At 28.4% G+C, this 27,065-nt stretch overlaps 3 protein-coding genes across 3 annotated transcripts in view; all 3 read right to left on the bottom strand.

Annotated features, from left to right (window-relative positions):
• Positions 1 to 1,726: 1,726 nt before the first annotated feature.
• Positions 1,727 to 6,761, bottom strand: LOC131852748 (alpha-tocopherol transfer protein-like). The gene is made up of 7 exons (XM_059203474.1): positions 6,620 to 6,761; positions 4,622 to 4,778; positions 4,081 to 4,210; positions 3,336 to 3,467; positions 2,504 to 2,614; positions 2,324 to 2,429; positions 1,727 to 1,878 (listed from the first exon to the last, which is right to left on the bottom strand). Exons 1-7 carry the CDS (start codon positions 6,756 to 6,758, stop codon positions 1,727 to 1,729), a joined length of 927 nt encoding a protein of 308 aa, XP_059059457.1. The 5' UTR covers positions 6,759 to 6,761.
• Positions 6,762 to 9,216: 2,455 nt separating this feature from the next.
• Positions 9,217 to 20,458, bottom strand: LOC131852734 (uncharacterized). The gene is made up of 14 exons (XM_059203460.1): positions 20,277 to 20,458; positions 19,303 to 19,459; positions 17,874 to 18,003; positions 17,229 to 17,360; positions 16,665 to 16,775; positions 16,453 to 16,558; positions 15,088 to 15,238; positions 13,029 to 13,159; positions 11,921 to 12,077; positions 11,519 to 11,648; positions 10,872 to 11,003; positions 10,193 to 10,303; positions 9,935 to 10,040; positions 9,217 to 9,441 (listed from the first exon to the last, which is right to left on the bottom strand). The coding sequence occupies exons 1-14, from the start codon at positions 20,416 to 20,418 to the stop codon at positions 9,290 to 9,292; spliced, it is 1,848 nt and encodes a 615-aa protein (XP_059059443.1). The 5' UTR covers positions 20,419 to 20,458; the 3' UTR covers positions 9,217 to 9,289.
• A 2,043-nt stretch (positions 20,459 to 22,501) lies between these two features.
• Positions 22,502 to 27,065, bottom strand: part of LOC131852655 (cAMP-dependent protein kinase catalytic subunit 3) — a 49,297-nt gene continuing 44,733 nt past the window's right edge. Inside the window, exons 6-7 of the mRNA XM_059203356.1 lie at positions 26,066 to 26,143; positions 22,502 to 25,646 (exon numbers count right to left, since the gene is read on the bottom strand). Of these exons, the coding sequence (XP_059059339.1) occupies positions 25,521 to 25,646; positions 26,066 to 26,143 (204 nt within the window). The 3' untranslated portion in view covers positions 22,502 to 25,520. The remainder of the gene's footprint in view (positions 25,647 to 26,065; positions 26,144 to 27,065) is intronic.

Raw genomic sequence — 27,065 nt, 5'->3', positions numbered from 1 at the left:
CTGGCTGTAATATTCGAGTACAATTTAAAAAGCTATGCAAATATATATATTTGTCTAATGATGACCCAATTTCAGACCCAGTAATACAACAATAAGGAGTTTTTGTAATAACATAGACAAATAATATATAAACAAAAGTGAAAAATTTATAATACAAAATTCGCACCTCTATTTTCTTATATTGTTACAAATTAGAACAACGTAGTACACTTTATTTAAAGTAAGAGCACTGCTGGAAATAAAAAAACAAAAGAATTAAAAATATAGTTAAAATGTGTTTAATATATATTTGATGTTTTTTTTTTAATATATAGCATTTATTTTGCAAGGGTGATCCTATCAGAAAATGATCTTACAATCTAAAGTAAACAAAACTTGCAATTTAAGGATGAAAGTCTACCACGCCACCAGCCTACTTGACATTACTAGTCATCATGACTTGGTTCATGTCACTTAACTACGCCATACGTCGTTTTGATATCGTATAGAAAGAAATAAATAGTTAAAGTATATGTCACCATTCGTCCATATTAATATACAATAAATTAGACCACAGCCCAAAGTATTATATATTCTCTAAACAGTATATATGTAACTATATATATATATATATATATATATATATATATATATATATATATATATATATATATATATATATATATATATATATATATAATAGTTACTCTTACTTACCTCCTTGAAAGAACGAAGAGAATACCCTACCCTACTCTAAGTATTAAAAAGTAATTGAAAGCGCCCCATATTGCAAATAGCAACACATACCTTCTGTATGTAAGTAGACTTTAGAAGACTGTATATATAAAATGGTCCAGAGTCAGACAGTTCAGGTAATTCGTATAAACTAGTACTTATTAGAGTTCTTCATCATGTAGAGGATTACAAACTTTAACTTTTCTATATTACATAAAAATATCCAACTTTAAAATAGCATCCTTCTATCAAATTCATAAATGTTTTGACATTTGTTGGTGAAACATAGACCTAGACATTGAATGACACACTACAATGACAATTGCTGCAAACAGATATAGGAGCAATTTCACCATTAATATCAGTAATCGCTTGTGTAGTATCAACCAAGACTACTGGAGATCATCTGCACAAAAGTGGTAGAAAGATTGAAGATGAGTAGGGATTAAAATAAATATATCGAATAAAATAGGAGATTTCTGTTTGTATTTATGTATTTATACATACGTATTTATTATTATTTAGATACATAGATTACATCGTCGAACAGGTAGAAAATATGCATAATATGAGAAAAACTTAATAAATATTAAAAATAAAAAAATATGAATTAGAAGAAACGTAAAGTCCTTATTATTCCTAAAATATTTTTTTTTATATATTATTATTATATATCATATTTTCTGTCTGGTCGACAATTTAATTTTTTACGTTATTCTAATGACCGTAAAAAAGAATAGTCGTTACACAGTTTGTTGACTTTTATTTTGTGTACAATAGTAAAAATTTTCAAAACAATTACCATGTCAGCATATCTTTATTTTGTGTCATATTGTTATCTTTAATTTTGTTTGTTATTTTATTATATTATATTAAGAGAGCTGTGAAACAATAATGTATCTACCTTTAAACTATAAACAATAATTTATTTCTTCAAACACCGTATTTCTTAGAAAATTAAAGCAATTATATATATATTTATAACTGTAACATTACTGTCATTAGTAATTACTTAATCAAACTCCAATTTTCTGAAAGTGCCATCTAAACCAAACAAATCTTCAGCAGTTTTAGGTTTCCCAGGCCGTTTGGATTCGTCCACCCCAAATGTGTCGTCTTCGTCTAACCAGGCGCTGTAATCTTGGACCTTTTTCCTCCAATAATCTGAATTGTAAAAATTACAATAATGATATATATGATACTGATATACGTATTACGTTCAGTGATTTCCTAAATCAGGCACAAACAATCTATATTCACTGAAATCTTCATATACGCATAACTTACTATTGCAACAATTTGATGAACCTTTTATATATTAGTTATCATCAGAACAAAGTTTGTCTAAAATAATATTTATAAAAAGTGAATGGGACAGAAGACTAAGAGATAATATCTTCAATATATTGACTATTGAGTTATTAAAGTAAAAAAAACAAAATTGTAATATGGCAGTGCGAGATTCGTCGGGTCAGCTAGTCTAATACAAACGTGCCATGACGGTTCAGTAAAAGAATGTTTAGCTAAGAATTATCGTTATTCACAGGGTTCGCAAGCTCTTGAGCTAAAATATTCACTGCACACATAACAAGTTTAATAATTGACTTACCTAGGATTTCTGCAATGGTACCACCATTTCCACCATATTCAGCAGGTAATACATCTTTAGGGATATGCTTGTACAATTCATTGTAATTTTTGTTATGAACATGAAGCTGGAGAAAAAAATATGTTTAAAATAGACACTAGGATTAACAATAAGTTAGGAAAATGAAAATGGTATACTTACTCGACTTCTGTTCTTCTCATTCATGAAACCCTTGAACAAGTTGAACACAGTTTCAAATCCTGATGGGGTATTCAAATAATGGAACCCTTTCATACGTATTGGTGCAGCGTCCTGAAATGAATGTATTAAATATTATCATACTGATATATTGTAGAAATAGAAATAATAATTTCGATTCTACCACTCATTCGGAATGAAGATTCATCACAAGAAGAATGAGAAAGAAACTTGTGTGTTGCACTTTTTAATAAATGTTTTTTTTATAAATAATTACAGGCGATAATCAACACTCATTATTAGTGTATTATTATAATATATATATGTAAATATATATTGGAGTTCCTAACAAAATATATTTATTAGTTTCAGACATTAATTATAACGTATATTGTAATTTAATGGATTTGTCAAATTATACATAATTCATTGATTTATTATCCTTTACAGAGAAAAAGCTAAAGCGTTAATTTCATATCTTAAGTTTGAGTTTCATGTATTATAAAATGGAAAGTATTTCTGCTAGAAGAATTTGAGGCCAGGACGGCATGTTCTCATCGTAACTAGGCAATAAGAAATAATATGATATACGTTGAGTTCCTAAGCAGAGAGAAACGAATGCCAGAAACTTCTATCCTGACATACAACTGTTGCCACATTCATTATTATAAAATCAGTTATTAGTTAATAATATTTCGCTAACGATACTTTTTTTAGTTTCCTTCGGTATCTCAATTAATTTATAATTTTTTTATTAATCTTTTATCTAAGTTATATTTATTTTCTATCTAAATAATTAATAAAAATTATAGGAATAAAATAAGTAATATACTACCTGAGAAAACACTGTCATTTTCTTCATTTGGAATGGAGACATTTGTGTAAAGTGTGCCATTGTAGAACCTTCTAAATCCATTATGGACTGAAAACCAGCCACACTTGCATTGTCGTTATCCACTAAAACTAGCTAAAAATATAAATTTATTAATATTTTTTCATCAAAAATAATACAGTAATTAATAATAATAATGTAAATTAGACTATTGTTACATAAAAAGCCTACAACTAATGCATGAACAATTTCAACATTTTCGTGAAAGTCTTGCTCTTCTGTATGAGATAAAATTACAAAATGAAAATAAATTATCAAATTTACTTTTAAAATTTTATATGATTGTCGAAAAAAGGAGATTGCGGCTCATGTATATACCATACCTGTATTTAGCATTTTTTTAACATTTTGTATTTTTAGCCGAGTCTTAATACAAATAATTTTGTTAAGTCAGTCGTGTTCATGGCTAGTGCAACCTAATCGAAAAGATGAGTGAGATAAATACCTTTACCTACTTATCATAAAATTATTCGTGTTAAGGTATATGTGTGATATGCACACGGTTAGCAAATTAAATTGCGTGTATAAAAACGAAAATTAAAAAAAAACTAAATCCTATTCTCTAAGCTAAATCATAATTAAAATCACAACTAATGTAAAACATTTGTTGTTAACTCTACAAATAATTATAAAGAAATATCTTTCGTTTTTATTTTTTTTATTCTTAAAAAGAAATGTTATGATTTACCTTTTGGATAATGTTAGTGGCAGCCATGACGTCCATAAAGTCGTATTTGCTTGGATCATAAACTCCAGGTCTGAAGATTCCCACTAATGGTGAATCAGGTGCAATTGGTTTTGGCAGTATGACCATAATTCTGTGGTAAGTAAAAATAGAAGTACTGACTTAAGACTCCATCATATTACAGGTAAAGGGGGACAATGTGGATAAGTAGCAATGTAGACCTTTAGTATTATATATCTAAATATAAACAATTTTCTACAATTATTACAATTTAAATATTAATATAATAAATTTCTTACGAAAATAAACGTTCTACCAATATATTCCCTTTTGCATTGTCATTTTCTAAATATCAAAACAACATAACTTTAACTGTATAGTAATGTTACAAAGAAATGTTATATTTTTTGTATGGATAAATAAAAAAAAATACTGGGCATACTTAACAAAATCGTGCACTATTTAAAAGTCCCGCTCGAAGCTAGAATTTGGGTACTAGTCAATGATCATAACTATATTTAAAATATAGGAATGTTGTCGTTACCCCTTATTAAATATATCTTCGAAAAGTGGGTTGGTATGTTTAATCCGGAAAAACTCGGGAGCCATATTTCTAAATGTATAAAACAGGTCCAGTTTCTGCTTTGCCTTCTCCAAACTGAACTTGCAACCTCGAAGAAATATTACCAGCCATTGGTCATCTGTAAAAATAATTAATTTATTGCTTAATGTTCCAAATTTATATAGGTACAGTTGAAAAAAAATTTTTTATTCCGGTAAGTTGTGGTAAATACTATATGTGTAAATATTAATGTTACCTCATATGTACATATATTATATTTTGTATGCATCTACATTTTTAACTTTTTACAATAATACTGTACAGTTATTATTATTTTTTAAATAATATAGTGCTAAATTTCTTATACGTTTAAATATTAATGAAATGGCAGGCTAATCCGTCATACTTGTGAACGAGTACTGCTTACTCTAATCATTACGACTTATTAAATCTTGCTGTGTATTTAATATATTGACTCTAATGAATTAGTGATAATTGAGAGTTTGTATTCATACATTTCAACTTACAATAATTCTTTAAAGATCAACACGCAAGTTTCTCGTTCGATCTTGTAGTGATGAGACAGGTTCCAAATAAGAGTAAGATTAAAAAAACTATTCAAAGTGTTTATTTATTTAAATTTAAGTTTATTTATTTAAAGGATTTTCTTTTCTATTCTATTCTATTAATTCATGTCACAGTTTTAATGACAACTGAAATTTACAGGTTGGAATAAAAATAATAATAAGTAATAATTCGTTGATACCTACTAAATAAAAATAAACTATTAACCAATACGAAAACGATAGCTTAATAGTTTTACAATTATATGTGTTTATGAATAGATCAGATAAAATATGATTATCTTCGAAGGCCTTGGTTATTTAACGTTATCTTCACAACTTTATATACTAAATGCGGATTTTTATATAAATTTCATAACGGGATTATATGTAATTAATTTTACCTTCCTAATCCTAATACCTATAATAAATGCAAAACTAAGTTTGTAATATTTTCACACCTCTATGGTTTAGTTAATCGACACATAATTTCGTGTAGGTATACCTAATTACACCATTTGCAAAGGAGAAGAACATGGACATAATCTTAATCAATTATAGGGACATTCATGAAATTTCTAATTAATATAAATACATATTTTATCCCTTATTGGTAAAATATTGTTCGGAATCTAGTAACTAGATATAAAGAAAGGCATATAACATCAATTACATAATTAGTCAGCTGATTTCTAGTAATACAGTAAACTTTTATAATATTTTTAACATTAATTGCTGTGTTTAATTCATGATCTGTAATTATCTCCTTAGATAAATTTAAAGAAATATATATATATTTTTAAGTTATAATCAGATAAACTACCAACACGGAACATTAGAAGTACTTACTAATATATTTTCAATAACATTAAACAACTAATTCATTATTGTAATAATTTAGAGTTCCGTAGCACATATTGATTTGAATTTTGAGAACAATTTCTAATACTAAAATTTGTTTTGTCGTTGTAAGAGTTGTTTTTTCTAATTTAATGTCACAATAAGTTTTTAAGATATCGCATTTTTAGAGAAAATCCTCTTAAACATTATGGTTAGTGGTGTACACAACAGATTTAAATATTATCATATATAATTATGCTATATATTGAACTATCATAATGTATGTTAAAATTAATGCTTTTAACTCATTTACTCAAAAACTAAGTAATAAAATATATATATATATATAGATCATATTTGTTGTGAAACAGTTTCATAAACTCCAGCATAGTTTATGAAAGTGTTTCAGAACTAACATGATCTGTCTACATACATTTTTTTATTACTTTTTTATATATAAATACTGTTTGTTTCAATAATAACAATGAATTCGCCTACTATACAATTAAAATAAAAACTAAGCCTAAAATGCCTATTAAAATGATGTCACAATAAAATGCATTAAATAGGTACCTACCTGTTCTAGCCCTTAGATGTGGTTGTTTTGCGATCCAATCTTTTAAATGTTGCAAATCTTCAGCTAATCTTTTGGGATCTTCATTTAGTTCTACACGAGCCTTCGCGGCTAATTCGGGGGAAAGGGCACGGATAGACATTTTTAATAAATAACGGATTGTTATATTGAACACATTATTCCTCACAGGACGTCCATGCAAGTCTACTTATTACTACTTTTAATCGGCCAATGTTATCATCTTATTAATCCATCAACAAGCCAACTAAAAAGGTATATTGCTGATATTGTTGTTTTTTAGTCTATTATAAAATCATATCTTCAGTTACTGGACATACAATCTTTTAATTTGATTTCATTATCTTTACTTTAGTACCTACTGTACTTGCATTAAAAATTAACGACCATCCTGGATTCGTATGTAATATAGACTATGGTCATCTAGAGTGAATTATAAGAATGTTTGACTTAGCAGTAAAAATTTACTCATTCATAAACACAAACATTTTCTAACAAGACGTTTCTCTCTCACGGAATTATAAGTTACTAACCTATTACCTACTAATTCGAAACAGGGTAAAATTTTCCAATAGAAAATATGCTATATTTTTTACTGTTATTAGTTCGGGACTCAGCACTACAACAATAAAGAGTTGTTGTGATAACGATGAAGACCTTGAACTAGTTCAGAGAAAATAGTAATAGTCAAATAACAAAGTGAAACATATAGAATAACACCAGTTTTTACTATTCTTATAAATTTTGACAATGACGCGGTTTTCAATTATATTTAAAATAAAAACTTTAATTTTTTTTATTTTAAGTCCTCGAAAAAACAAATTTTAAAGTGTAGTTAAAATATGTGTAATATACATTTGATATTTTCATTAATAAATTTAATAATCAGTGATTACTTTGCACAAATGATCGTACCAGAAAATGACCTTATTACTTAAAGTATATGCCCTGCAAATTATCGATGAAAGTCCATCGCGCCACCACCATTCTTGACATTACTAGTCATCATGACTTGCTTCATGTTACTTAACTACGTCATAATTGTAATTACGCTAATACACTATGATAATCAAGTTTTGAATATAAATAGTTAAAATATTGTATAATATTTTATATTATATTATGATGATATACATTATCATTGTATGTTACATTAAATTTGTCAAACCAAAGCACTTAAAATTATTACACACTAATTTATTTACACTGCATATTAAACCCCTACAAAATCGCCATTGAATGCCACTAAATACATAAAGGACGTACATACAACATCATAGATAAATGAGAGGACAGCCACTGGGCTGTCTAATGTTATATACATATGTACTGCTATATGTACATAACTTTATATACTTGCTGTTACTTACTTCCAAAGAAGAACAAGTAGAATATCCTATCCTACTCGAAGTAATAAAAATATTTGGAAGCGCTTTATATTGCAATTTGCAACTTATACCTTCTGTATAGACTTGAGAACGCTATATGTATAAAATGGAATGCACAGTCTGGTGTTAAGTTACTTTACAAAATAATTCTTCATTCGTATAAACTAGACCTTCTTTAAGTTATTTATTATGTAGAAAATTGGAAACTTTAACTTTTATATATATTTAAAAAATCCAACTCTTAAATAGCATCCCTCTATCAAATTCATAAATGTTCAGCCATTTATTGCAGAGTCATACGCTAGACATCTGAGTTTTAATAAGATTTGATACACAATGAAACAATATCCCACTTAACGCACAGTATACTATTATATATACCTGAATGAGTACAGAGGTTTTTAAAGCTGTTAGGAGAGAGTTATGTTCCTATACATATTCTAAATTCCTGTGTGTGGATTACGGAATATGAATAGAAACATAACTCTCTCCTGACAGTTCTACAACAGCAATTTCACTTGTGTTAGCCATTGCTTTAGTGCATCACCTTATTGAGGACTATAGGAAACTAAAAACTAACTATATATAGTTTGTGATCCCAATATTGCTGCATGTTGATGTTCTGATTAATGTATAAATATATTTTTAGTCTGCTAAATCGATTAAAGTGATTGTCTAACCATTATTAATATATATACATAACAATTATCAATTAATCTGATTGATCAGTTTTATGTAGATTATTGCCACCGTTCAGTTAATACGCGTGTTGGCAAATATATAGATAAAATTATCAAAATAATTACAAAAAGTAACTGTCGAGACCTGATCTGATAATCTATAGGATATCTAGTAGATATCATGTACATGTTACTCGGAGTGTATTTCACGAACAAATTATCTGTGTATTTGTATGATTATTAATTATACGATTGTTATTTTATGTTGCTATAGATATAAGTAGGCTGCATCCTTGTTGATTTCACAATTTTTTTTTCGAGGTATAAGTCGTTTTTTTGATATTCAAATATTTTTTATGTCATAGAGTACTTTCATTGTTTCATTACTAGACTCATAAAAAAGGCTTACTATTGCCATGATAGAACCATAAGGTTTTGTTTTGAGTTTCTGTCATACATACTATAAAATAATTAACACAAATTACAAATAAATTTATTATATATTTTTTTACTTTATTCACTTAAAAGTAATAAAAACAAAATAAAAGCGATATAAACCCTTTATCCTTATACTCGAACTTAATAATTCAATCGAATTCCAGACGTCTGAAGGAGCCTTCAACACCAAACAAATCTTCCGCTGTCCTGGGTTTGCCCGGCCGCTTAGCCTCGTCCACACCATACGTCCGATCTTGCTCTATCCAGGAGCTGTAGTCTTGAACTTTTTGTCTCCAGTGATCTGTGAAATATTCGAAACAGTTAATTTCATATTCAATTATCATAACATATATTCTTAGAATTTTATTTTTATCTGATTTCAAATAAAGAAGAACGTAGTAGCAGATAATAATTCTTCTTTAATTAAAATCAGAATTAAAAAAAATAAACATCTAACTCTTAGATCTTCTCTATCTCATCTTACTCGAGATTACTTTGATACAGTCCAATATACCCAATATTTATAGAGCATTAATTGAAAGAAATTATCACTATTCCAAATACACAGATTTTTCAAATTTAGAATCTATAATATTCTAACAATGTATCATAATGAAGGTAGAATTAAATGAAATGGTGATAGCGTTGATTTATTTTATGTAAGTTCAATATTTGTTTATCAAATATGTCAATGTAAACTTGGAACTTATATTTATTATCGAATTTTTACCATACCTACGCTGTATTTTATTTGGCGACATTAAAATTTTAATCGTAAAACCTTTTTTACTTACTTGTAATTTCGTCAATTGTTCCACCGGTTCCTCCATACTCAATAGGTAAAATGTCTTTCGGAATGTACTTGTATAATTCTTCATAATTTTTGTTGTGAACGTAAAGCTGTTAAAAATGTACATGCTTAATAAAAAGAATATTTAAATATCTTTTAATCTATCGCTTCGAACAGTTTCGAAATATGTAAGAACGAAAGACGACATTATTATCTATCGATTATTGATTTAGAATTTTATTTTGTTTTATATTTTACTTACACGATTTCGATTTTTTTCGTTGAGTAGACCTTTCATGAAGTTGAAAACAGTTTCAAAGCCTGGTGGAGTGTTTAAGTAATGGAAACCTTTCATGCGCACTGGTGATGCATCCTGAAGAATAAAATTGATTTTTCACTTTTATACTTAAAAATAGATTGTTAGCAATTAGATTAAAAATCAATTTTAGCCGCACATCTAAATTTTTTTAAACCAACTGTATGAACTGGATAGCCAAGTGACTCCAAATCAAAAATCATTTATTCATGTAGGACATTTTAGCCGCTTATATTTTGCTGATTACATTTTATAGATTTAATAATAAAATCTAAAAAAATATGTTGTTTTTTATTACTAGCCCTCAGTCTAATTTCTCAGCGATCAGGCATTCAATAAATGGAAAAAAATCACTTGTCATCGCGTGGTTAACAGCAGATGGTTTTGTTTAACATCCGGAAAAATATGACATATTAACCACTTAAAGGCGATTTGATTAATATTAAAATATTTCAATAAGTTTTGTTGAAATTATAATTGAACTACGTAGTTATTTTATATACTGTATGTCATTTCCTCCAAATGATAAATAACATTCTGTAAGTCTGTGATAGACTTACATGAATAAAGTTATTTTTATTTGAGTTCATATATATAATGTTGTTACATAAAAATCGCTAATTACTTGTGAAAACACAGTCGCCTTTTTCATTAGTGTCGGAGACATTTGTAAGAAGTGAGCCATTGAAGCCCCTTCCAAATCCATTATAAACCGGAATCCCGCCACAGAAGCGTTGTCATTATCGACCAATAGAATCTGAAAGAAATTCATTATGTTAGAAACTTAAATAATAAACAGTCATACTTTTAGTCTAAGAAGGTTTATACCGTAATCTGGCAATGTCTCCGAAAGTCTTTGTTTCTAGAGCATAAAATCAAAATCTCTAGTTAGCATCTTAATCCACAGTTAATAACAGTTGTGTAGTGTCTTTGTCTTATAACATCTTTTATACGATCATTTTTTTAGTTTTGTATATGTATGACTAATGTAGTACATATTTTTCGATAGGCACCGCCGTACTCTCAAATATGGTCATATGTATGTATCATTACAAAAATCCAAGAGGTGACGACTTTGCAATAGTTTTTCAATCGCTAATATTTCTATCTACTGATATTTAAATAATGTCTGGAAAAACAATATAATAATAAAATACAGCGACTGCTTGTGACTACATTTTTAATTCATGGACCCTATTGATCACATGACACTTTGCTGTATTAGGTAGTCGATTTTTTTTTATATAATGTACTTATCATATTAATACATACCTTTTGGATAACGTTTGTTACAGACATAATATCGGTAATGTTATATTTATGGGGGTCATACTTTCCAGGTCTGAAAATTGATATTAACGGAGAATCCGGCGCTGGAAGTTTCGGTAGCACTATTAAAAGCCTGTAAACAAAGGAAATATAATAGATGGCAGTTGTATACGGATGAATGCGGTAAATCGCACATTATGAAAGATAATAGGCATTATGCCTAATAGTAGACAGCTATAGGCTGATATTAAAAAAGCTCTGCCGTATTTAATAGTAAATATTCCTTTAAATCTTATAACAATCCTATGAAAATATCTAATATTACTATTATTATATACATATTACTATTACTATAAATTATTATTATATAAACTATTTAATATTACAATATTAGTAAATACTTACTTCAAATCGAAAATTTCCTTGAACAATGGCTCAGTATGCTTTAGTCGGAAGAGTTCTGGTGCTGCTGTATGTATAGTATAATAAAGATCAATTTTCTCCTTCACTCGTTCTAAACTGAATTTGCAACCACGCAGGAAAACAGTGAGCCATTGGTCATCTGCAATAAAATAAGACAGATTCTCTGTAAGAATTTAAAAGGTGCAACAAATTTAACGAATAAATAGATAAACCTAAAAGAGAATAAACATGTAGGTACTCCTTTGTACACTAAACAAACTGACAGTGCTATTACAGATAAATAAAAGTTGAAGTATAATGTTTGTCGCTTATATATGCTCGTAAAATTTATGTACTAATCGCGCTCTCCAAAGGAAAGGTCTCTTAATTGTTTGGTTACTTATTAGTTCGTTAATTCATATAAATATGGTAGGTAATTCATACCTATTGTATCCTATGTAGCTATTTTCATTACTTCGAAATACACCATTGTGTTCAAAGTATTAGATAATCTATTTTCAATAGAAGTTTGCATCAATTTCGTAGTCCCGAGCAGTTAAGTTTAAAGTGAACTCAAATGTTTTAACAATCCGTCTGTACCAGTACAGTAAAATTACTGCGACATCTACTACATTCCGTCTTCTCGCCTCCCAAAACTTGTCTGGAAGAGATTGCTCGATCTATAAGCCTATATTGCTCTATGATTTATATTCTATGGGAAATTGTAGTATGACATATAACATACTAACGAGTATAATATTAAATTAGAACTAGTGCTATAATCAATTAATGTTTATGCATTAAGAGTATTTTATATCACATTTCTGCCTTAACCCGCCCTCTAGACAGAAAGACAGGTTGCAACCAACCTGTTTGAATGTAAAAATGGCGTAGGTATATTTTTTTACCAGAACTCTGCATATGTCGTCCTGCCGAAAAGTGCCTATCTTCCAATTGTATTTTCAAACCATTCAAGAACCCATCGAAATTCACACACAAAATTTGATCCAAATCGATTCTATTGTTTAGAAGTTAGATGGCAAACACGTACAGGAGAACTATATACAATAAGATAAAAACAAAATGAGTATCTATAGAGTAAGAACGTTACCGGTCCTGGCTCGAATGTGCGGTTGCTTCGCCAGCCAATTCTTGACGTGTTGTAGATCCTCTTGCAGTCTCTTAGGATCTTCATTCAGTTCCACACGAGCTTTCTCCGCCAGCGCAGGTGTCAGAGGACGAACAGACATTTTTTTTTAACTTAATATTTATGTTTTATATTGCGTTCTTTATAATAAAACTGCGTGCATGTATTGTCAAGACACTTGTAATGATATAATTGTCTTTTGATTAGCAATAGTTTAATCACTTTTATGATAATATTCCGGTAATGTCGACGCAAAGTCAAGTAGTAAATACATAGATATCCGTATCAGTTATATCAATAATCTTTTTGCGATATTAATACTTGTTATATTTTATAGTAACTAATATATATTTTAATATGCTTATACAATATTAATTAACAAAAAAAATCGACTTCAGTGTTAATATACATATAATATACAGACGTTACAAAAATAGCAAAATGCAGTCAAGTCAATATAATAACCTTCTGGGTAGGTAATATTTGAAGTCGTAACTATAACAACTATAGAGGTATGTTAAATATGATGAAATATCTAAAAGTTATCAAAAGCTATTAATAAACTGATTATTGTTCATAATTCTAATATTAAGTAGGTATCAATAGAAAAGATCTATAAAATAAAATAACTTATTACACAAATAAGCTGAGTTTATTATAATTTCATTAATAACATGTTAAAACCTTATTTTAAAACATTGATAACGAACCCTGGATTATAAATTTTGATAAGTAATAATAATAATAATCTCAGGACAATTCACAAAGCGCCATCTAGACCCAAGTTAAGCTAGCTAAAGCTTGTCTTGTGGGTACTAGACAACTGATACAAATACATAGATAATTTTTTTTTCGTAAATACATACATATTATACATAGAAAATTCCCAGACTGATACAAACAATCATACTCATGAATACAAATGTTTGTGCCGTGCGAGGAATCGAACCCGCGACCATCGGACGTAAGGCGGTGTGCTAGACCGCAAGACCGCCGAGGTCATCGTGATTATTTTTCGGAGTAAATTTATATTCCAATCCGATATTATAATTCTCTGTTAGTAAATAAGCAGTTATACAATATACAAATATGATAACTTCATTTATTAATAATTCTATCAAAATAGGTAAATGTCATATACAAGGTTAGTATTATTATAATCTTGCAGAAATTAATAAGTATGATAAAAAGTTTTATATATTGTTAAAACTGATTATTTTTGTGTATATATATCAAATTGAGACCATCAATATCTTAACATGTTCGAAATTATAAAAATATGAACTGATAAAATTACTTGTAAATTGTTGAACAATTTATATAATTTTTTCTATCTAATCTGCTCTGACCCAAAACTTTGGTAATTTTTTAATAGATTATTAGTCCCTTTATAACAATATAGATATATTTATTATTTTGTGCTAATCTCTCTCAAATCAATTATTTTCTTATTGAGTTATTATCATTTGGGCACTTATTTTATATAAAGGTATTACGATTTCATTATGCAGACGGACGGGACGGTCCCTAATAATGGAACATTGTAATCCCTGCCTACGGACATTCTGAACATCTAAGATTGTACGGTGTTACGCGTTGTAGATACTTACGAGTTAAAAACCTCTTGTGAACTAAGGTCTAAACGAAACTAACCTCTAATTTGATATGATCATCTAATGTTTAACAGATACGCAATATAGAATCGTATGTACAACGTTTTAGTTTTGTTGTATGTTTGTAGAATATAATATATTCTACATAAATTCAATTGAATTAAACATTATTTCAAATCTGGCTGCACCTTATATTGTAGTCAATATTTTAACTTAAATTTTACCTTAATAAAGTAAGGTTAAATAAAAGAATTTCCTTTCTTTATTGTTTAATAAATATATAACGTTCAAATTACATGAGTAAAACTTCGAAAATAAGTAAAACATTATTTGTAAATAATATAATAATATACACAACTATTAACCAAAGCTCCGAACATCTACAATAGAACCTTAGCCTTAGTAGCCACTAATCGAATTCTAGCTTCCTGAAGGAACCTTCTACACCAAACATATCTTCTGCAGTCTTGGGTTTCCCAGGTCGTTTAGATTCGTCAGTGCCATATTCTAAATCTTCATCCAAAAATGCGCTATATTCTCGCACTTTGTTCTTCCAGTAATCTGTTACAGTCAGATAAAAAATTGTTTTTAATAAAATATTTTGTCTTACCTATGTTTTCAAATCTATAAAATGGACAAAGAGTAGCCTACATCGCCTAGCCTATCTGCCTTGAATACTACGAAGTAATTTAGGTATTTACTAATTATATATACTAATATATAAACACACAATTATAAACACTAATTACTAATATATACACACTAATTACACAAGGGAAAAAAAATATTCTAATTCTATTTCTGTGTTATGATAACATACATAAATTGTCATATATGTATGTAATATTAACTTGCCTAAAGCAAATAAATAAATTAAAAAATAATTTAATTAGGAAAGTTTTTAACATAGGTTTGTTTTTATTTACTTTTATTATCAGTTACCATAAAATAATCATATTTTATGGTAACTGATAATAAAAGAAATATATTATAATCCGCTATTCAGTACATCGCCATCGTTTGTTTCCACCACTATGCCCGTACTCATAACTATACAAGACCATTAATCTTATACCCACATTATCATTTCCATTATAGTTTTCAGATTTCAACAATATCTTGTCTATATTTTGGAAGATAATTAATTCACAATGGCAGATGTAAAAACTCTTTAGATTCCTTATTTCTAAAATAATAGTTAGTATTGAATAGAGATATTAACGTAAGAATAGCAACATTAAGAGTAGGTGTGTCATGTACATGTAGGTTACTAACACTCACAATCTAAATAAAGAACATAATATGCTTATTCACCGATTATCTTTTTATCAAAGTAATTATTATTGATATAAACATGTACAACGTTATACATATTTTGTACGTTTACAGAATGTGCCTAACCATATTCTTCAAAATTATTTATCGAAAAAAGAAGTTTGTTTAGCAATGCGTTGATTTATTTAGAGAATCTTGACGATTTCTGTCATAGTAATCAGGCAACAACACTATCTCCTGAATCTGGAGATAGTGTTATTACTTTTACTGTTATAACTCTTACTTTGAACCCACTCCTAATCTACTCAGCTAACATGAATTCTAATCATACCACACAATTATATAGCCTGGGTACCATATTCTGATTTATCGATCTGAAATTATTTTGAAATACTGCTGTTTGCCTATTTATCTTATTACTATGAATTTTATTTTACTTTGAATTATCTCTTCTGGGTACCATATTCCTCTTTGTCAAGTTACAATTATTTTAAACTTACCAATAATTTCTTTTATTGTTCCACCATTACCGCCATACTCAGCAGGCAAGATGTCCTTTGGAATATGCTTATACATTTCTTCATAATTCTTATTGTGTACGTAGAGCTACAACGAGTAAGATGTACTTTAATGTATGTATGAATCGAACATGAAATTCTATCTTTTGTTATAATTAGATTCATTGTCCAAAACTATGTAGAATGACACTTACCCTACTCTTATTTTTCTCATTAAGTAGTCCCTTGATGGCATTGAAAATAGCTTCGAAACCCGTGGGAGTATTTAAATAATGGGCTCCTTTCATCCGGAAAGGTGTAGCATCCTATAAGGAAGGAAACATTGTACATATGTACTTCATGGTTCACAAGAAGCAAAATTATTAATATGGACTAATAAGGTTAAAAATACTTTTTTTCTATTACTGGTTCCCCTGTTCATTTCAATAGTAAATTGACTTTAATATATTTATCTGAGTAGCTCTATGAATAATATTGAATATTTTTTACTTTAATGCGTAAAAATTCGACAAAGGACTACAATATTATTCCTGACTTATGCTTAAACATACGAAAACAGCTCTGTGAAATATCTATGACGTGTACATTGACAACCAAAGTTTAATTACTCTCTTGATATTACAATAATACCAACTTGACATTCTTGTGGAACATAACACCGTCTAAGCATGACTTACTTTCATATCATGCAAAACTCAATAAAGGATTTTTGATCAGTTTTTTAGTAATTTCATTTGTTTCTTTTTCTGATACCGTACCTGCATATGCATGACCATTTTTTTCATTTGAAAGGGAGTTAGTTGCAAAAAATGAGCCATAGTGACATTTTCCAAATCCAGAATATTCTGAATACCCGATATGACAGCATTATCATTTTCTATAAGAACAATCTAAAAAGAATACAAAAATATAATAAATAGTGTTCTGATAATTAGTACTGATCAAAATACTGCTTATTTTTGTAGCATAAATTGAAAGATAAACACACCCAATAAAACAATTAATTACACGCATTATCGTAAAGATAAAGATAATAAAAAATATATTGAGCCATCATCATCATCATCATGACAATTCATTATTGTCCGATTATTAGGCAAGGGTCTCTCACCGCAACAAAAGTATTTGCGCACTACTCAAATTAACTTTTAGGGTGTTATCAGGAGTTTTCCCCTATTGTTTCTTACAATATTCTGGGAATAAAGAGGAGTGTTAACACTTTGTAGCCTTAATCTGTCCCCATACTCCATAGTATAGGCAAATATAATATTTTTAAGGTTATAAGATATTTAAGGTAAAATTTAATTGACTGGTCCATTAATTCGTGTAGCAAATATAAAACTATGAAGTACAATACATTAAGATAAAATCAGGAAAGTGATTTAATGAATAATAAAAAGTACCTTCTCTATTAGGTTGGATACTGATACTACATCCGAAACTGAGTACTTATTGGGATCGTATGTTCCGGGCCGAACTATGGCCACTGCCGGTTTTGTCAGCCCAGCGCCTTTCGGTAGGAATATAAATGATCTATAAAAATTAAAAACATCAGGACTTCATATGTAACTACTCTGTTATACATGTTTGATAAAGTTACTGTTAGTGTTTCTCACTAACAATAATAATAAATTAAATGTTAATTAAAATCAATAAAATTAATAATAAATGATAGACCGTGTTGACAGAAAGAAAAGAAGTTTTTATTTTATTTTTAATTACAATTATATGGCTTTTATACAAAAAGAGGTTTCATGTGCTAACAGTTACTTCCATTTCCGTAACTTAGACATATATTAATTAAAGCAAAATTTATTTTGCAAAATTGTATTTCAGTCAAATATTTTGTAAATCTTCCAATAGTGTATGGTTAAGTTCTTCATAGTAGAAACTCTTATCATATTTCAACATAATAATTGCAAAACTTAACAATTTACGAGAACCACAATGTTCTAGGCAACTACAATAAAAGTATGGGCCGTATGCTTATTGGTCACCATCACGGTGTAAAAATACCGATTTTACTATCAGGATTTACTACGACGATTTCCATAAAATACATATACAATAGCTTTTTTTTAATTAGGGACACTGCCAAGCCATTAGATTTTCTTTGAAATCCGTTCAACATGGTGACGTATAAAACTACAGACAGATCTCATGTCTAAAAATAAGTGATGTGGGTTTTTTTGTTTATTTTTAACCATTTTATTTTCATGGTTTCTCATTATTATTTTGCATGCCGTGTTCGCCTATATATGATTGTACAATTAGACCATAACCCATTATATGTAAATAAATTAATTGTATGATTGTAACAATTGTTGGTGATCCTAAATAAAATAAAAAAAAACTGTATATTGTTGGTAGACTCATTCGATTCTGCTCTTTGTAGGTCACTCTCAATCGTTGAATGTACATAGATATACCTTAGTGTTAATACAGGAGTAACATCTTATAAGATGTCTATATATGAGCCATTTGTGTATATTACATCTTATTAATTTATACATGCTAATGTTTGCGAGTATGGACATTTGTTACTCTTTCACGCAGATACTACTGACCGGATTTTCATGAAAATTTCCAATAATATAGCTTATATATCAGAATAACATATATGCTAAAAAAATCTCGTGGATGAAACCGCAGACACAGCTAGTATACAATAAGCACGAAGTAATATGTATTTTCAAAATTACATTACTCATTATATTTATTTATTTATCAAGTACTTTCATAATTTTTTTTTCAGGCAAAATGATAAATTATATTAACTTACATCTACCAATTTCAATCATTTTCTTCTAATTATAATAAAGTTATACATACCCCAGATCGAGAATTTCATCAAACATCTTATGTTTCTGATTAATTCTGTGCAAATCAGGTGCTGTCGTGCGCAGAGCATAATACAAGTCTATCTTTTCTTTAGTTCGCTCCAGACTGAACTTGCATCCACGTAAGAATGCAATCAACCACTGGTCATCTACAAAACATTATATTTTTTTACAATCTTTAAAAAATGTATTTGAGGATCTTTTGCATAATATAAAAGTCCGATTCAATAACATAAAATTGTATTATTTTTACATTATAAAATAATACAATTCTAATAATATTCTCTTTTTGTATGAAATACAACCATGGTTAAAAACGTCAGAGATAATGCCTTATCTTGATAGTTCTTAACTTTCGAATGACTTTTTCGTACATTTTCCAAACCAAAATCATAAAGCTACAAGTTTTAAAATGTACCTAATTATTATATAATAGACCAAATTACACTAAATTACACCAATTGAACTAGTAGTTTGACTAATTAGATTAGTAAATGAAAATTTGCGGTCTGATTTCACTTGTTGCAAAAAAATTAAATTGTGTTACAGTACTTTAATTGCTAAAGAGTTGAATCGATATTTAAAATTATACTAATAACGAATGTTCCCAAATTATTGAATAATTTCTATATAATTTGAATCGTTAAATTAATACAATAATACAACAACTAAACATTTATCTGTTAAGTCTTCCAAAGAGTTTTAATTTATTATGCGGAGTTTATTAGATTTTTTTTGCATTTCGAAGTTTATTAAATAAAATATATTAATTCATCACAGGCTGACATGTAGAAATAACAAAAGGAAATCAAGCAAATAGATAAGTCATTCTGAATTTATTACTTTCGGCAAATTAATATTTATTTATATAGATTTGAAGCAACTTAAGTATATATTATGTCATTTTTGTCAACAGTGTGATGAAAAGATAGACGAATTCGCGAAGTAACCAATAATAATAAATACCTGTTCTGGCACGTAAATGCGGTTGCTTCTTTATCCAATCCTTAAGGTGTTCAATATCAGCCTCCACCGTCTTACTATCCTCATTCAACTCCAGCCGTGCCTTCTCGGCTAATTCTGCGGGTAAAGGTCGTATGGACGGCATTTTTGCAATAGAGAATACTTCGTCCTGTCACTTTCGCGAACGGCGGTCAACAATACTAAATTAACCACGTAATTATGTTTATTATATACTTAATAGTTATGTAATTAGATATAAGTTATAAATATATATATGTGTAGTACAGTATCTTGTTGATTATTGATATCTATAATCCACAAGCTTATATACCATGCATAGATACAACTATATATATATACCTACCTATATATATATATATATATATATATATATATATATATATATATATATATATATATATATTGTCAAGAAATGATACTAAATAATGCATTAGCCCTATATAACATAACATGTTTGAGATGTAGGTATGTATAATATAAGACACGATTCCGTAATGAATATATTACGTTGTAACCCAATGATAAACGTCAGTTAGGTATTAATTGTCGTATCTCATTTCCTTAAACTATTATTAAAAATTTACACTACTTACAGAGTTACATGAAGGATTTTTTTCAAAACCGTGGCACAAGATACGGGATATTAGTACGGATATATATGTATGTATATATATATATCTATATATAATAGGTATTTACATACATGTTTTATTTCACACACTCTTAGTACTATAGTTCCAGTGGGTTATTTTTGCACGGTAAATAAATTGCGATCTAGTTCCGAACGAAATAGAGCAAGCAGCTGACAATCGTCAATCTTACTTAAATATATTTAAAACTTACTATCAAATTAAACTGTGCAGCTTGTGCGATATTGTTATTATAACGTTAATTGTAATTTTATTAAAATTTTACAAATAATTAAGTACTGTTTGTCTGTATCCGTATTTTTATATTCAAATAGTTTTCAACGTATTTTCTTCAATTTACTTTTTAACAATACCTATTGTATAAGAATCTTAACATTGAAGGCCGAAATGAGTCTGTTACGTCCCGGTATAAAAAATACTGTCTATGCGACTTCGTTTTAGTGGAAAACTGACCTTTAATATTGTTATTCAAGGTCAGTTTTCCACTCAGACGAGAATTTTTAATTATTTACTCTAATTATATAAAGCCAAACAGAAAATCATCATTCTAGTTTAAATAATGACTAATTTCCATACAAACTTATATCCCCTATTTCATTTTAAGTACCACCTTAAGGGTAAAATTTAATCAAACTTTGAATAGTTATTTATATTTAATCAACATCCTAAAACATAAGTTTAAAGCTCTAGCTTTAATAATGACGATCCTTCCATATAACCTTTGGTCTCCACTTTCAACGTCTTATGAGCCTTTCTTTGTATTAAAAATTAGCCAATGTCTTTTCTCAGACTATCTGTGTACTAAATTTCATTTCAATCGGTTCAGTAGTTTTGGCGTGATAACGTGTCAGACAAACTGACAGACAGATAGACATATAGATACACAGAAATTCAAGCAGACAGTTACTTTCGCATTTATAATATTAGTAAGAATATATAAGCAGATATTTCTTATACCGATCCATTAACTCAGACAGGCCACACTGGTGAAATCACGGGCATATGTATGTATACTAGAAGAATGGACATTTCATAACTCGAGTACGTCAGTAACAGTTTAAAATGCCTAAGTTTACATTAGAAACGTATAAATCAAATTTACTGTTTCCAAATCTCTTTTTCAGTGCATTCCGAAACGTCTTTTGTAATCTTTTACAACATATGGCTTGCGTACGATCTGTTTACGTTGATCCATCTACTTTTTAACGCGGGTATGTATATTTGACGTATGTATAGGCATATTTAGCATGACAGGCCGCCTTATTTCCGATAGTCGCGGGTTCAATTCGATACAAAGAATTGTTGATTATGGTTATTATTGTCCATGGAAGTTTTATATGTATTTACATAAAAAGTGTATTCATGTATTACTATGAGTTGTTTAGTACACATAACATAAGTGTTGGTTAACTTCAAGTTAACTAAAAATGGGTCTGTGAATTATCCTGGGTTATTATTATTATAAATAATCATGCAATACATTTAAACACAATTGATATTTTAAAGAACACATTTATTCCGTGTATTTACAAATTATTAAATTTTAAATATAGGTATTTTATAATTTACAACCCTGTCAACATTCTCAATTTTATTAATTAAAAATCTCCAATGTTTTGCTTAATTTTTTTATGAATTTCAAGACTAATGACATCACAGAAAGTATATATATATTATATGGCCTGTTTATAAATAATACACATTTATCTCTTCGAGAACAGTTAAGCCCATAGCCGAGCTCAAATAAATAGGAGAAAACCTCGGAAATAGTCAACCAACGGTCCATAAAGCTTACCGTATAGATTGTTGGTTAAATATATCCAATATTTACAATATTATATAAAATCAGATAAACATTACTTATTTGGTTATTACTACCAATTCATTTTTAAATTATTTATTCAGTATATTTTTTAATAAAAATAGATTTCACGTCACATAACCATCCTATTAGTCCACTATTTGTGCTCTAGCAGTATGTTTACCGTTCCTATAGATCTCCAACTAACCTCAAACATTAATTGTTTTACATAGAAATTTGTTGTCATTTTAAACTACAATCACGTGTGAAACAAATTTCGTATTATTATGCAGTAATACGAAATTTGTTTCATACGTGATTGTAGTTTGCAAGATTGATAACATTTCTATTAGGTTATTTTATTTTTCTTAATATCATACACATATATATGTACCTACTTACATCTGTCATATATAAATCTTGGTATTGAAATTGATTTGTAGTGGTAATATTGTAAGACAATGTACTAATATAGAATAGAACTGTAGCTTAGATAAAGTTATATTAAAATATGTTTTTATATAAATTATTTCTTAAAAATTAATAACATTGTTACATAATAAATTGTTTACCATAAATTAAAATAACAACAATTAATAATATTTGTTGTTAAAACAGGTGTAAATAACCGATTTTATATATAATTATATGGCTTTTTCATACTTAAGGTTATTTCGTAAAAACATACAGAAAATATGTAATACTTACCAATCGACAAATCATAAACAGAAATTAATATTTTTACCAAAAACTAGGTGCAGTTCCACACAAAAAAAAATATAATATAACACATATAATAAAATTTATATTATACAAAATTGCATGACACCAAACAAAATCTTGACTAATTGTCCTTTCGAAAAACAAATATCCTTACTGACCTATCTTTCAATGTATAGCAAAAAAATTACGTCTAAAACCTTATTTTGCATATGCAAATTATAGTTCCTCATTATCTATTGAATCGATAACGATTCAGTAGATAATCTGGAACGACTATGAAAGAGTGGATGAAACTAAAAAAAGAAATAACAATCAATAAATCTTCGTAAAATTGGGTTCAAGCACAGAAGACTTCTGTGCTTATTATTTTATTCTATTTATGAAATGTAAACGAAATTAATGTTCTGTGTATTTTTAACCCATTTATCAAACAAAAATATATGTGTTACATATGATAATATAAATTCTAGCTCTATTTGATATTGATCTAACACGATTGGTGAATAGAAAGTGCGGACAAAAGTGTGTTATTTTGGTGTTCCATTGTTGCATAGGTTACGATTACCATATAGCAAGAAAAACGCCATATTGATTACCAAGGGCTTGATTGTTACCGTCGGAGTATAAAAAAACTTAAACAGAAAGATAAGAATCCTTCTTGCTCAGACCAAACTATCATATAACACTCTTCATAGTTTCTTGAAACTATACTAACCCACAGATAATCAAAAATATTGAACTACTATATACAACAAAATAAAACTAAATTATCTAACGACTAATAATTTAAACCTTGCACTAAGAAGCAATGGAATTGTAAAGCGTGATTAATTTAAAATTTATTTATTTTAATTTTTAATTACATATAACTTTTCTGGCAATATTAAAAATATATGTCGTATCGACTGGCTTTCTTAAACCCTACGCAGTGCAATTTAATATATTTTATTATTATACATAAATTAAATTTAACTGACTTCATCATTTTGTCGATAGAACTCGATAAATCGAACCTACCGTATTAATAACTACTACTAACTATTTAACCCTCTATAGGACACAAGTTATTCTCACAACATGAAAATAAAGAAATAAATCATTCAATGATTCTTAGTTAGTTATATATTAGGATATTTAAGATCACTAGATAATTGTGAATAGCTGCGAAATTCTAAGAGGACGCTCTCATTATGTAATGCAAAAAAATATCCATCAAATTTACCTATTATAACATTTCTAAGATAATATTTAAGTAATAAACCAACCAAATTATTTACTACCTAAATATTACCTTAGAAATATCATAGATATTTGATATAGATAATCATACATCTTATAATAATCTTCTTAATCTACTGCTGAAACTGGGAATATATACTGTACAAAATATACTTTTAGTTCCTTTAAATCTAACAGGGAATGCAGGCGTTTAGGGAAAGCGTTCTCTTAGCCGAATATTTCAAGTATGTTATAAATAAATGCACATGTGTTGCGTATATTGAATGAAATTTACTCTGTGTATTGTATATCTCTATGTATGCTGGAGCTTACTTAATTCGTTAAGCATTTATTATAAATATATGTAGCGCACATGTTGCATGTTCGCCTAATATTATTACTACACCATGCTTCAAAACACTTTAATTGCAGTCTCATAAGATCTTCCAACAACGGACGGTTATTATTTTTTTACTATCAATAAACTCTTACGTCCTTTACTCCTTCTTCTACTAATTTTAATACAACTTATAATAAATTAACATATTATTAAATTAAACCCAATATTTACATACGCTACTCTTTCGTTATTACTATTAGAACTTTTTGTATTATACGTGTTACAATAATCAAAAAGTGCCACTGTCCAAACTTGATAGACAACGCTAATGACTACTAATGACGTAAATGACTGTATAACTCTTAGGCTTCTGGCGGCATTATGTACAGAAAAAAGCTCCACGATGGCGTACTATTGTTCATAGACTAAAACTAATTGTTCCAGAAGATAAACAACCGTTAATGATAGCCACTGCTTAATGTATGTGTTGTCCATCAAAAGTTGGCGAACAACTTGAGTTCATCTGGATCCAAGGAACGTACTGCCTTCCAGTCAGTCTCCGGATACTCGTCAAAATTGGAGGTGTCACCTTCGTAGGAGACCGACGGTATTATTGGTGGCTGTTGAAAAAACAAACTTTATTAGGCATAGGATATTTTCAAAAATGAATGTTTCTATAAAATCATTTTCGGTGTAACATTAATTTATGTTTATTAAATTATATATTTTACGCATTGTCTTTTTTATATACTATAGTTTCGAAACTTAAGTCTTATTTAGTTGTTTGCTTGTTATTCAGTAATATTTTGTATCTCTTATTCTCCCTATTTATTTATTTCCTTTTTCTAAATAGCGCAATAAAATTTGATACACTTTGGTATACTTTTACTGTAAATTAGTTATTTTAAAAAAATATTATATTAATAGTAATATTAAGAAAATATTATATGGAACAATAAAGCGAAGTAGAAATCGATCGAAATAGTTTTATATACCGATATGTAATACTCATATAAAAACATTTAGCAAAAAGAATTACCTGTAACTTTTTCATGAAAACATCTGCCCAATCGATATGTTTAAACCACCTGTGCCTCTTGACATCCTCTGAACCACACTGAAAAACAAAACAAGTAGGTATTAAATAAAATAATAATATTATACATCATTTTAGAATAATTTTAAATGTTGTTCGCATACTGCATATACTATAGATATATTGTTTACATTTATGTGTATTTTGTAATTCACTTAAACGATTCACGAGGTATACATTCACCTTACATAAGTGGTCTAGTGGTTCAGCACACCGCCTTACTTCCGATGGTCGCGGTCTATGTATTTTATAAGATGTGCAGTACCCATAACATAATTTCGGATTAGCTTGGGACTAGATGGCGTTGTGTGAATTGTCCTGGGGTTATTATTAGTATTAAATATACCTATTATTTTCATGTTAAATTATTACTTATTTACATTAAATTACGATACATTTTATAAGAAACATTAAATGCGTGTAATGCTTATTTTAAATTTAAATATATGTGACCCTAATTGAAATTATAATAAAGACTCCAGACTGTGCAACAACTATAGGTCAGTTACATGGTATTATTTAAATGTAAAGTATTTACAATTGAAATAAATAAGTAAATTAGAATATTGTAACACGAATGATATTTTTTTACAATTAAGACCGGGGATATCTAATTTTAGCTAAACTGTTAATGTTAGTACAGCTTACGTGACGGTCAATGGTTACATCGTAAATTATTAGATTGAGAATTAGCGAGGCATATCGGACTCTTGTTTATTACACGTACTTCGCTGCCAAACAACACTGGCCTTAATATGCATCTAATCCTTCTTATTGTACGTATGCGTTTGCGCAAAAAAATAACAAGACGAAGGTATGGAGAACAATTGTTGTTTGTAGTGTACATAATAGAGAAATATATCTATCGTAATCTATTGCTATGGATTGTGGATTAAATACAGTTGAGCGGATCTTAATGAAATTTGATCACGAGACTGACTCA

Source organism: Achroia grisella, unplaced genomic scaffold, assembly GCF_030625045.1.
Source record: "Achroia grisella isolate CSIRO2021 unplaced genomic scaffold, CSIRO_AGI_Agris_v1 utg856, whole genome shotgun sequence".
Classification (NCBI taxonomy): domain Eukaryota; kingdom Metazoa; phylum Arthropoda; class Insecta; order Lepidoptera; family Pyralidae; genus Achroia; species Achroia grisella.
Note: the sequence above shows the minus strand (reverse complement) of the source record. Positions and strands in the feature narration are given on the sequence as shown.